The sequence below is a fragment of the Diabrotica undecimpunctata genome, chromosome 9 (assembly GCF_040954645.1).
Source record: "Diabrotica undecimpunctata isolate CICGRU chromosome 9, icDiaUnde3, whole genome shotgun sequence".
In the NCBI taxonomy this organism is placed as follows: Eukaryota; Metazoa; Arthropoda; class Insecta; order Coleoptera; family Chrysomelidae; genus Diabrotica; species Diabrotica undecimpunctata.
Genome location: NC_092811.1, coordinates 84,663,842 through 84,677,695, shown reverse-complemented (window position 1 = coordinate 84,677,695; position 13,854 = coordinate 84,663,842). Strand labels below are relative to the sequence as shown.

Here is a 13,854-nt window from a genome sequence, read left to right as displayed (position 1 = left end):
GGCACGTTTTAATCATCGTCTCAACAAGCTCCTTTGGATACTTAGATTTCGACGGTTTCTCATTAGTATTCATGGAACAAATCGAAGCCACGGGAACACACTGTCCGATCAAAGTTCTTTTACTTAACTTAATAGCAGTTCCCTTTAAATTAATAACTCTTACAGGAACGACATCTCGAATTCTCACCAAAGCTTTTGCCGTTAGGAACTCGGCATTATTCACATCTTCGACCATCCTTAAACTTCCCTCTCGGCAGTAACCATCAGGTCTGGTCATCAAAATTTTCTCACTATTACCGGGTATTGTTACGTCACAAGTAGTTATTAAGCTGATAACATCTTCTTTGTCTTCATGAAACGGCAACTCTTCACCACTGATCTCGAGAACTCCATCTTTGACATTCAATACAGCCCCAACTTTCCTTAGTAAATCCATCCCCAATATGAACTCATCGGAGATCTCTGCAATTAATACTGTATGTTTCACTGTGGTCTGGCCAATGGATACTGACATATTAGCCTCGCCATATGTATTAATTATCTCACCAGTTGCTGTTCTAAGCTTTACTGTTGCAGGCGATAATTTAAGATGGCCTCGTACTACTTCTGGCCGTGCAATAGTTCTCGTTGCACCTGTATCTACCAAAAACGATCTACATTTATTATTGATACGACCCTCTATGTACAGCTATGATTTCCACCTGAGGACGTACTGTTCACAGTTACTATGGGGGCTGTGTTTCTCGAGGTCGGCAGTTGCCCCTTGTTGTCGACCCGTTCTAGTTTTCCGACTGTTGTATCATTTTCTTGCAATTACGGCGAATATGACCTACGTCACCGCAATTCCAACATCTGGGCTCGCGTCTCTTCGGCATCGTGTTACGAACTACTTTTCGTACCATTTCTTCCAGACGTTCATCGTTTGGTTCGTCGCCTTCTTCGATGGTTCTTACTCGATGGCTCCGTGAAGTTTGACTAGCTGTTTCATGTTCCAAGGCAATAGCGAGCGCTTCATCCAGAACTTTTGGTCTTGCTAGTCGTAAAGCTTTCTGTAATTCACTTTCTTTTAACCCATTGACGAAGGTATCTACAGCAATTTCTTCCAAAATGTTGTCTGGTACTTCCGGATAAGCCAACCGCACTATACGAGCAACATCTGCTTCAAACTCTTGTAAATTTTCACTTGCTCGTTGAATTCTACTTCTTAGTTGCGCCTTGTAGACTTGTTGTAGATGGGCATCTCCGTAACGTTTGTCTAGTCGAGTGAACAAGGTCTGGTAACATTTTTCTTGACCCTTAGGAATCGATCTTAGGATATCTGCAGCATCACCTCGTAAAGCAGCAGTCAAGGAAACAGCATTTTCTTGTTCTGTCCAATGATTGGCTGTCGCAATAGCTTCAAATTGTCTAAGGTATATGGACCAAGAAGACTTTCCATCAAATGGTGGCAATTTGAATCTCATATTATGTGTTGTTTCGTCTCTAGGTGATTCTTCTTTCACTACCGGATCTAAGGCTATTGTATTAACTGGTGGTAGCACTTTTGTATTAGTTATCATGCTCTCTAATTGTTTGATCTTCTCTTCTACGTTGTTTACATTTTTCTGTATGTTATCGAATGTTCTTGTGACTTCTTCAAATTTGTCATTGTTTTGATTACATACTTCGTCGAATCTTCTAGACATATTTTCGAATTTCTCGTCGTTTTGTCTAGCTATTTCTTTAATAGTTTGAGACGTTTCATTAAATCTTTCATCATTCTTTCGAGAAGATTCTTCAATCATTTGAGACGTTTCATCGAATCTTTTGGAAACAGTCTCGAATGTATCATCATTTTTTTTAGAAGATTCTTCTATCATTTGAGACGTTTCATCGAATCTTTTGGAAACAGTCTCGAATTGATCATCAGTTTTTTTAGAAGTTTCTTCTATCTTCATTAAAACTGCTTCTTCTGCTGACTGAAAATGGAATGTCTCTGGATCATCTCCATTCTTGTTAAGAACAGTCTTTAGTCGTTCTTGGAGTATCTTCTTGGACCCGCTGCAGTCTTCATCGCGTTCTTCCAGTTGCTCACGCAACTGTTTTACTGAAAGTTGTACTAGCAGCATTTTTGGTCAGGCACACACGTACTTTTTAAATGTTCTTTCGTACAAAGATCACTGCCAAACTACGCGGATGTTCCCGACGAACAATATTTTTCAAAAGTCCAAAAGTCTTTTTCAACAACTGTTGAATTTATATTTTCTTTACTCACACCGTAACACCACTGTAGCGCGATTAAATAAAACGAGCGGTTCGAATTTATATACATATATTTATTTATAACTTTACAGTTCGGTAGTATCTTAACGACTAAACTCACTCCTAACAACGTTACATATATATAATAAAGTTACTTTTCGAGAACATTCTGGCGTTGTCCCACCTCTAATTGTCTCCCGTCAGAAGGACGGGCGCTATTGACATGCCGATTCTTACGTTTTCTAGATTCGTCCTTCTAAGAATTATGACGTATCGGAGATGGGCTATTTCGTTACAATACTTTTTATATACATGTACACATGGTCTTTTGCTGTGCTAAGTTTAAGTTAATTTGTATACTGTATTCAGTTTCAATTAATTGTTTATACAACATAATAATTTAATGCCCAATATCATAAGCTTCTTTACATATTTGTAGGCACACTATTCACCAACATGAGAATGTATTGATTTATCAAAAAAATTCAATTGGTACAGCTTTCTAAGTGCACCCTGTATAGCATTACCTACATAATTATTCTAGGCCCATCGCTCGTGTCGGAAAAGATTTGGGTGTGGTTCTTTCAAACTTTATATGCAATAGGTTTCAATATATTATCTTTAAAATAAAAATAAAGTAATGGGCGCCATCCATTTATTTACCCTCGTAAGGGAACGAGCTCAGACAGAAAAATAAACTGAAAATTTTAAAACAAAGCTATTCTAACTTTTATTACTTTGTAAAGAACAAAAAGTTACTAAAAATTTTTAGGAAAAGTAGATTATATAGCAAAAGAATAAACATTCTGTATTTTTGTATTGAATTAAGAATGATAAGTACTTATGTATATCTTCACTATTCAATAAAAAAGTATAAAATTGAAACAACCTGGATTATTTGATTGATTATACTTTATTAATTAATTATTATTATACCTTTTAACTTATTTATACTAATTAATTATACCTTTACAAAGGAAGTTGTACATAACTTGATCGTAATCCATATTTGCAAAGCATGGGTTAGTATATACAGCGTATGTTTTTTAAATATGATCAGGGAAAAAATTTTCTGGATATTATAGAACCGTCTATGGCCATCATATATTTTTACGGCAATATATCACGTTCTACGGCTCATTCCACGTTTGAGACGCTGGCTTGTTTAGTTTTCACAGTGGGGATGTATGCAGTGAACGTCTAACAGTGAACGTTGGGGCTTCTTTGCGTTTATCAAAAGTAGAGAAGTTGACTGTCTAAAAGTGAACGTATGTATACAGATGTATGTAATCGTATCCTATTCGTTAAATCCTGTTACGTATTATGCCACACACCTCTGTGCGTTACTCAGTTTTATCGCTACCAGTTTACGGTATTATTACATGTCGCCATACTTGATTTGTCTCCATCATCGTATTCTGTCCGTTAAATATTATCATTTTAGGCCCCGTACGGTACGGTTGGACCAATAGGAGCAAAGATAGGTAAATAAGACCCTTTTGATATGATTATGTATTGGATGCCTATAATTTGATCGATTCATCTTGTTGGAGATGTTCCTCGTGATCTTCGGCCTTCTACCTTTCCTTGGATAATAAGTCTTTCGATGTTTTCTGTGTCTGCTCTCATAACATATCCAAAGTATTTGAATTGTTTGAGACGAACTTTGCTGTTCGAAATTGTTGAAGTTCGTCTTCAACAATTAAAATACTTTGGATAGAAAACATTAGACAAGAGCCTGCGTACCGCAAGCGGTAGGATGCTTGCCTCGCATGCCGGTGGTCCGGAGTTCGAATCCCGCCGCCGGCAAGAACAACTAGCCATTTTTAAAAATGTCTATAGGCCCCAGGTCGACTCAGCCTGACTAAAATGAGTACCTTGGGTAAAACCAGGGGTAATAATAGGCGGTTGAAGCGTAGCACTGGCCATGTTACCTTCCTTGTATACCGTAGGCCCTAGATATAGCAGACTACCCTGCTATACTCTCCCAAAGCCGCGAGCGGTATAAAACGGGAGACTATTATTATATTATATATATATATATATATATATATATATATATATATATATATATATATATATATATATATATATATATATTGATATTTTGAAGGTTAATAAGAGCTACATGATGGTCTGAAAAAGAAAATGCTGTAAACCTGACTATCGCTCTTCGAGATGTCTTAGATGTGCTTCAGACCATAGCCGTAAAGAAGACGGATGATTTCGAACAACTGAAGAAGAGGTTAAATAAGCGATATGGCCACGAATATTTGGAGCATGTATATCAGTCGCAGCTTAAAAATCAAAGACAGAAGAAAGATGAGGCTCTTCAAGAATATGAGGTAGATATTGCCAGATTAGTACGATATGCTTATCCAACACCTCCCGAAGACATGATGGAAAAATTGGCCGTTCAAACGTTTATTGATGGTCTTCGTGATCATGAAATGCAGAGAACACTGCGATTAGCTTGTCACAAGATACTGGTTGATGATGCTGGTCAAGAAACTCACCATCAGGAAAACTAGAACGAGTCGGCCTTAGGGGGGCAGCTTCGACCAGGAACTTTTCCAAAGACCCTCTCATACTATTAGCTTCTTTGAAATGTCGTGAAGATAGTATATATGTAGATGGAGAAATAAATGGTAAAAGGCATACGTTGTTGGACGTTGCAGACTGTTACCAACGAGGTTGCGACTTCGGACCGCTACAGGTGAAAATGCCAACATTTATGGAGAAATCCAGGTACAATTAGTAATTGGAGCAGAAAAGTTCGTGCATACTGTTATAGTTGCTGACATCGAAGAGAATGTTATATTAGGAATGGACATAATGAATATGCATGGATTCCAATTGGATTTTAAGAAGTAAGGTAATCAAAGTTGGCAACAAGGAGGTATTTCTTCATCCACATGATGGCAACACTGTGCAAGCAGCAATTAAAGAAGATACAGTCGTGCCTGCGAGAAGTGAAAAGATCATAGTAGCGCGGCTACAGGGAATGGTGGACGAAGGGACACCTGTTATGATGGAGCCTTGGAACCATGACGACGAGGTTGGCTGTGGAATCATAATTGGAAAAGAATTGGTGACTTCGGCTAAAGAAATTCCTGTGAGACTTATCAATGTCAATGACTACCCAGTGATCATCGAGAAAAAGACAAAAGCAGGAACTTGTATATCTGTGACATTCATAATCCGTCAGGCGACAACATCTGATAATTCCAACGTTAAATTCGACCAAATGGTTGCAGTTGTGGGACAGTCTCTAAATCAGATGGAGAAAAGGAAATTAAGGGAATTTCTTCGGCAGTATCGTGATACTTTCCCACTGAAAGGAGGAAAGACGGGAAGAACTACCGTTGTTAAGCATAAAATTGATACTGGTAATGCTAAGCCAATTCGTCAAACAGCTCGACGATTACCACAGGCGAAAAGAGAGGAAGCTGAAACGATTGTTCAGGAAATGAAGAAAGACGGGGTGATAGAACCTTCTACGAGCCCATGGGTCTCTGCGGTGGTCCTGGTTAAAAAGAAAGACGGAACGACGAGGTTCTGTGTGGATTACCGTTTGCTAAACAACGTTACCAAGAAAGATAGTTATTCTCTGCCTCGGATCGACGACACATTGGACACATTGGCTGGAAGTAAATTGTTTTCTACTTTGGATTTGAAGTCTGGATACTGGCAGGTAGAAATGGACCCAGTAGATAAAGAGAAGACAGCCTTCACCACAGGATCTGGATTGTGGCAATTCAAGGTTATGCCATTTGGTCTCTGTAATGCTCCTGCGACATTTGAGAGGCTTCTGGAAAATGTGTTGAGAGGGTTATCTTGGAAAACATGCCTGGTTTATCTAGATGACATAATCGTCTTGTGGGAGACATTTGAAGATCATCTGAAGAATTTAGAAAACGTTTTTAATCGACTTAAAGCTGCCCAATTGATGTTAAGACTGGCTGACCAAGAAGTGCCAGCTATTTCAAGGTAAAGTCAATTATCTGGGCCATATAGTCAGTAAAGAAGGAGTGGCAGTGGATAAGGGAAAAATCTATTCCATTAAGGAATGGCCAGAACCAACGGACAAACATCAAGTATGAAGTTTTCTTGGACTATGTACTTTCTACCGGAGGTTTATTAAGAAGTTTGCAGATATCGCTAAGCCATTAACGCGACTTACAGAGGAGGCAAGAGATTACTGCTGGGATACAGACTGCCAAAATGCCTTTGAGACCTTGAAAAAGCGTTTATCACAGCATCAATTTTAGGATATCCACTGCCAGAAGGAGAGTTTATCTTAGATACAGACGCAAGTGTATACCTATTGGTATACAGTTTGTATATAATAGTGTTAAAAAAGGATATTTTGTTTCACAGAAATTACTTCCACACTGAAATTTTTACAAAACAACACGTATTTCTATTTATATATACTTGTATAGAATAAGCTATTTATTTGTTATTCAATTGAAAAGTTACATTGAGATTACATTTTATTTACATTACATTGAAAGAACGCAATTTAATTTGGTTGATGTGTGGGGGTGGTCAGCATAAACTTTAAGTTAAGTTTGTGGAGTCGTAACCTTTGTCACCGACCGCCATCTTGGAAAGAGAGGGACAAAGGGTTTTCACTCTGTATCTCGTAAATTAGCAACTCAAAAGAAAATTTTATAAATCATTTGTTTTTATTAAAATGAAAAAGTTATAAACCAAAATAACTAAAAAATTTTGAAGAAATTTTCTATTGGGCCATATAACTTTTTTCTTGTGATTTTACAATAAAACAATAATTAAAACAAATACAATAAATTTTAGAAATTTATTGTTTTTAAGGCGTAGCTTTGTTAAAACAGTTTTACGTTATTATTAATTGATTATCGACCCTTTTTGCTAACAAAAAACTTTTTCCGCCTCGTGCGCTTGCGTCGCACAAAAAAGCACCAATCGATAGAGATAACATTTAATAAGAGTACTGTACCAACATTATCCCAATATCAATTTCTTGGTAATGCAGAGAACCAAACAAACCTAATAGACCTTCACAAAACTGCTCTATCAGAGGTGGGTTTTAGTGTCGTCCAGGCAGAATCTGATGCAGACACAGTGATCATCCGTTCTGCGCTTGCTGCATTTCAATAATGATTCTACGACTATCATAGCAGAGGACATTGTTGACATTCTTGTCTTGCTCACGGCATTAACTTTTCAGCAGTGTAATGGTGTGTGTCCAAATTTTTTTAAACCTTCAAAAGGGTGTAAGTTGCATCAAAGATACTGTCCTTTAAGTTTTATGTATGGCGACGTCATTGCAGAGTTTTGCTGTTTTCCCATGCTTTTATAACTTAAATTTATTAAAATTTCACAGAAACATCCTGAGTTAGCTAGCGGAACAGCATTATTTCTCAGTGAGAAGGCCGAGCTATCTGTAGTTGGTGAACATTTTTTCATCTCTTTATATGATGGAAACAAAGATGATTCTCTGACAGCATGAGATACAAACGATTTACCAAGACAGTGACCAAAAATTCATTTAACTTATCATTGCTTCCACCAACACAAGATACAGCTCGTTTCAACAGTCTTAGAGTTTATTAGCAGAAAACACTGCGATCCTGAAGTTTAGGGCTGGAAAAAGCATGAAAAAATTTGAATACCAATCAAAAATTTCAAAACTCCAGCTCCCTCGAACTACTAAAATAAATTTTCTGTAGATGCAATGCAAACTGTGGTAGTATGTGTGATTGCCAAAAAGCAGGCCTCAAATGCTCTGAAGTGTGCCTGAATTGTTGTGGTGGAACCTGCAGTAATATCATGGAAATATCAAAATTAATCAAAAGCTTCTAAGAGTTCGAAGATGAATTACCCACAATTACGCCAATTCTAACTCCTGTTCTTCTGCAAATATCTCTTTTCGATACTGAATTAAAAACGAAGCCTAGACCATCAAAGAAAATAAACAAACAATAGCTGTAAAACAACTTTTTAAATATATAATTATGCTTAATATTATCTTGCTTAGAAATTGTCTGTGGATTAAGCCTAATGGGGATACCACTTAAAAATGCACCTTTAAACTTTACCTCATAGATGGTCGGGTAGATAATAAACTAATAATAACAGAACAATGTTAACAAAATAATAAATTATATAACTAAATTAATAAATAATAGAAAACTAAACCTAATAGTTTTTATTGTATTCTTAGGAGCATTCAAGAACTTTGGGAGTCCTGTAAAATCCAAAGAAATTAATGAAATTGAACAAATTTGTAGTGAAAATTATTCTTTGAAAAACCCCCTATAATATTAATTTATTTTGTTCAAAATTTGTTCAAAAATTTTTAGTTATTTTTGTTTATAACTTTTTTATTTTCCATTTTACGTTTAAAAGTAATAGGAATAAAGGTGTAGAAAATTTAATCGCTACAAATAATATTTTACATAATTTTCTCTAGGATTGCTACTTTACGAGATACAGCACGAAAACCCTTTGCTCTACTTTTTCCTAGATGGCAGCCGGGGGACAAGAACGGGGGCACATATTTCTAGGAACCCCCTTGCAAATTCTCTCAATAAGGAAACTGTCAACAGTTATATTAAAAAAAATGTAAGCTATTTATTGAAAGCTCCACATTTACTAATAATGGATGTCATAAGATAAAAATACTTGTTCAGTATCTCAGCTATTCATTCTCTTTCTCATGAGGTATAAACACATGTTCCAAGGTCAGGAAAAATACCATGTTGAGTTGAAGGTGAAGGCAACTGCAGGACAATCAACTCTGACTTTAAAGATAAAACTCTATCAAAATTGTTCTTCCAGAAAGGGCTAAAAGATTTGATCAGATCTGGATTTTCCCAAAGATGCTGCTAATTTATATGAATTCTGGCTCAAGAATAAAAATTTATTACTACCTGAATTATCATATTCTACTGTCTGTGTCAAGTTAAGAATTCATAAAGGAGCCTTATGGGAAGCGGTGATGCCAGAACTACCGATAGACTGAGATAGGCGAGAGTAGTGGAGTTGCAGCGAAAAAGCAGGGCCGAACTGCATGTTATATTGCACATTAGACGTTTTTTCACTTAGGTAACTTTAAATTTTTTTTGTTTTTTTGAAAAATAAAAATTAAAGACATGTCTTTTTCTCACAACAGTTATTTATTAAATTTCGGCTTAGGTCATCATCAGACTCTTAAAAATATTCTTAATTGTTTAATGAACAAATTGAGTGAGTATTGTGGTAGATATTATTAGTGTCAGTAAAAAACATAAAAAAACAATAAAAACTTCTGTATATTTTAAAAAAAATACAACAGAACCATAGAAATGTAACAAATTATTTGGTTTTTTAGTTTGACATTTATATATTTACAATATTACAATTATCAAAAACTATGTACATTCTTCGTCCATATCCAAATCGGAATTGTCACTACTATCATATAAATCTATAACTATGGGAGTTACGTCTTCCATTAGACTGTCCACTTCCCAAAATTTTTTCTCCAGAGTCATTACATGTTGAATATAGTTTTTCCAGTTATCAGACGTAACATTTGAAAACGCTTTTTTTATGAGGTCCTCCATATCCTTCGCTTTGAAGGTGCTGTTATTTACGGCCACATGCCTTTTTACTTGGCTCCATACCATTTCAATTGGATTTAATTCGCAATGGTATGGAGGCAAACGAAGCACTTTGACATTATTTTGTTGTTTACAAAGTTCTTCAATTTTGTAATTATCAAAATTTTGTTTAAATTGCGCGACTACCTCCAAAAGCTCGCACTTCAGATAATTTTCTTCAAAAAATATGTCTTTTTGTCTTAACCAGTCCATAATGTTATTCTTATTCCACGATTGGTTAGGCAACAACTCGGTTTTTACACTATGATATGGAGCATTGTCCATAACAATAACCGTTTTTCGAACTAAGTTGGGCAACAGTTTGTTTTCAAACCAGTTCTCAAAACACGGACCGTCCATTTCGTCGTGATAATCAGCGCTGTTTTTTTTTGCAAGGAAAAACATTTCAGCACCGTTTACAAAACCATTTTCACTTCCGGCATGGACAAGGATGAAACGTGGTCCACGCTGAGTGGGATGCTTTAGTCCAGTACTTAGCCCTTTTATGAACGCATCTCTTGCCGAGGTGATGGTTTTGTCTTTCCATTCTCTGGAAACCGAGTGCCCCACATTGACCCATGACTCATCCAAATACACAATGTCATAGCCCTCAGCCCGATATTGTTTAATGGCCCTTAAATATCCATGCCTCCATGCAATTATATCAGGACGTTCTATTAGCACGGCACTTTTATCACGTTTTGCATAAACAAAGTTCATGTCTTTTAACAACCTGTACATTGTACTGCGGGTAAAATTTGGCAAGTTTTCGTCTTGGTTCACTTTTGGCAGAAGACGATTCAAAGTAGGAGGAATGTTTTCAAAAAAAAAACTATGCACTGTTCGACGAACGCCGATACGAACACCTTCATCGTAAGTATAGTCTCTGGAGTTGTTTCGGCAACGGGTTCTTTTTCTGTTTGTTTTTACCTCAGAAAGCTCACCTTCTTTGTCTTCCTGTACGATTTTTTGAATCGTACGAACTGACACTCCTGTCATCGCGGATACTTTGTCGAATACAATACGTTGACTTTCATCTCGAAGCAAATTAATGTGGTATCTCACTACGTTTAAGATCACTTTTTTAGCACTCAGATGTAAAATTTGACCACTTTTAAACGGCAAAACTGGATCCATTTTAACAATATAATTTTTTACACTTGAGATTTGAGTGCGCGATGGTTATGCCTTAACCCTTGTCCGGGCAGAAGAATTTAAAAACGTAATCGGGCAGTTTGGGCTTATGTATACAGACAAACATATAATCTCCACTTCACCTAATTACACTATTTTGAAAAACATACCGCTCATTTATCTATAACTCATAAATCTGTCTGCTTTCCAAATGTGCTTTCCAAATGACACTATTGTTTGGAATGACTAAGTACATAAAGAGAATTAGAAAACTATTAATAGTCAATTATAAAGTAATCAATATTGTTTACTGTTAGGGCCTGTTAGCCCGGCTTGCCCGATAATGGAAGTTTAAGCACAATATCTTAATTATTATTGCTTTCTATTTATTAACTATTGTGAAAGTAATATTTTATAAATAATTTTGAGAGTTGACACCTAAGCTGTCAGAATTACCTGTGCCATAATAATTAACCAATTGCGTAAAACCTAATATTTTAACCACTAATAAAGACATTTTTCTAATAATCTTTAAAATCACTTCCCTGAAAATGTAACCATATTTATAAGTAATTGTAGTCGTTAAGCTTATTAAATAGATACGTACCTATCTTTTTAAAATAAATTTGATTAACATTGGAAAATATAAATAAAAATTTGAATATAAATAAAGAATGGGTTATTTCGGCCGGCCCTGCATAGTCCCGTGAACTATTGGCAACATACGCCCGTAAGAAATGCACTGGCCTATCTGTTCAGTTGTGAATTCTTAACTTGAAACAGTCTTTAGATTCACATATAGTAAAAATAACTTTGTGCTTAACTTTACCCAAGAAGCAAGTCTAGCTTATTGTAGTGTCATTAAAAATTTTATTATTCAATTTAAAATATAATATAAATCCACCCAAAGGTGTCTTTATTGACTCATTAAATAAAAAGAGTAGCTTAATACATCATAATGGTGGTTTTACTGATTCTATTCTTGTTGGACATTCTGTTCTTGAAAAAGATCTATGAAAACTTGGCAATGATTCTTCAAAAACTTAAATAGGGAGGCAACAATTAGGCAACTAGCTGGTTACATCAAATTCCATTGTTTTTCTATGTCTATGGGGCAGTCCGAAAAAAATTTCAGCCAAAATGATAAATGAATCAATATTAACATGAACAATGAGCTAGTTGGCTGAAGTGCAACCAGTTTATAACAAACAGTTTCTAAAAAAAACTATTTAGAAAAATTGATACCCAATTTGTGAAGGAATGTGAGATCCTAGGACAAAATGAGTTGGAATCAGCCCATCACAAACCATATAAATCAGTTAAAAGCCAATTTAAAATTTGTTGCTACAAAGTGCCAATTAATGAACATCTACAGGTTAAAATAATTGTCTATCAGATTGGACATAAAAAACTATAAGAAGAAATGTAAAATGTAATATTTATTGCAATTAATTGTGCATTAATGATAGATTAAATTAAAGATTTACCATCTCTCTACATATTTTTTTATTACTTTACTCACCTGAGTTATCTTCATCTGGTTCATTCTTCAAGTCTCCAAGATCAAAGGATGTAGTTAGCTGACTTTCTATATTATATCCTTGCTCATCTTGAGCAAGTTCTTTCTTAATTTCAGCTTTTATCTCTATTTCTAATAAATACAATAAAAATTAATCAAATTGCTTACTAAGTTTTATTAGTTATCTTACCAGGTTTGTCATCTGGTTTATCCTTACAAGTTTCAATATTATTTGTTGATCTGTGTAACTGACTCCCTAAATATCTTTCACTATATTCAAAAAAACCTTCCTTAACTTCAACTTTAAATTCCATAGCTAAAAAATAAACTAAATAAAAATATTGGAAACATATAAAAATGGTTAAGTAACCTTAATGCAGTTTTATGCAGAGTATGGTGTGGGCTGTGGCTTTAGGCTTTATGGAATTAAGATAAGATGGAAAATGGAAATTTCAAGAACTTCAAGCAAAGAATATTGGCGATGTCAACGAACTATAGGGGGCGCTTTGACAGATGATCAGCTGATCACGCACGTAGGAAAACAAAACAGAGCTTCCATAATCTTTGTAGGTGAATCATTGTTGTGTGTCAAAATTATCCGCATTTATTATTTTCCATTTATTTTTTTTTGTTACCGCAATGGCAAATAAAGAAATTGAAGTTAGTCTGCTCGATATTTTGAAATATATAGGAGACACAAAAAGACCTTTAAAAGAAGGCGAGGCCTTGTTAAAGGCGGGCCACGTTTTGTTGTGTGGCAAATATAATATGATATATTATTTCCTAAATACATATAAATAAAACACTTGGTTGTTTTTATATCATTATTATTCCAAAATGGTACAATTTTTGGACGATTTTCACATTTGGTCCCATTGAAGATAGCTACAAAGGAGCTGTGAATTAAATTCACAAAACAAATTTTTGACGTTTGACTGTGTTGTCATGTCTTTATAATGTATATGTTGTAGGCTTCAATTACAAATAGAGAAGCTTTCAAAAATACATTTTTATTATATTATTATATGAATTATGCAATTTTTTATTTTTTTATATACAACACGAACGAATAAATACTCGTTTCTTCTCATATTAATTGCAGTTAATTATTACAACATTTTTTTGGCATTTGCCTTTGATAATAAGCTAATAGATTTGGCAATCCTCAAACCACCAGTTGCCAGATTGTTACAGATGGTCACCAGATGTCTGTGGAAAGTACCTGAATAATATTCTTATTATTCTTTGAAAGAATTTCTTTTTTACTGCTGGTTTGTTAACGTTCTATTGGATTTTTATTAATTATAAATCACATGCTATTTCCCGATT

The 13,854-nt window shown here is 35.1% G+C and overlaps 1 protein-coding gene across 2 annotated transcripts in view; it reads right to left on the bottom strand.

Annotated features, from left to right (window-relative positions):
• Positions 1-13,049, bottom strand: part of LOC140450213 (uncharacterized) — a 42,502-nt gene extending 29,453 nt beyond the window's left edge. The window contains exons 1-3 of one of the 2 annotated variants that reach the window (XM_072543694.1): positions 12,896-13,049; positions 12,716-12,841; positions 12,529-12,657 (exon numbers count right to left, since the gene is read on the bottom strand). In XM_072543694.1, the coding sequence (XP_072399795.1) occupies positions 12,529-12,657; positions 12,716-12,839 (253 nt within the window). In that variant the 5' untranslated portion in view covers positions 12,840-12,841; positions 12,896-13,049. Of the gene's footprint in view, positions 1-12,528; positions 12,658-12,715; positions 12,842-12,895 lie in introns of those variants that run through there. The other variant, XM_072543695.1, reaches the window with a different exon arrangement.
• Between the last annotated feature and the right edge of the window lie 805 nt (positions 13,050-13,854).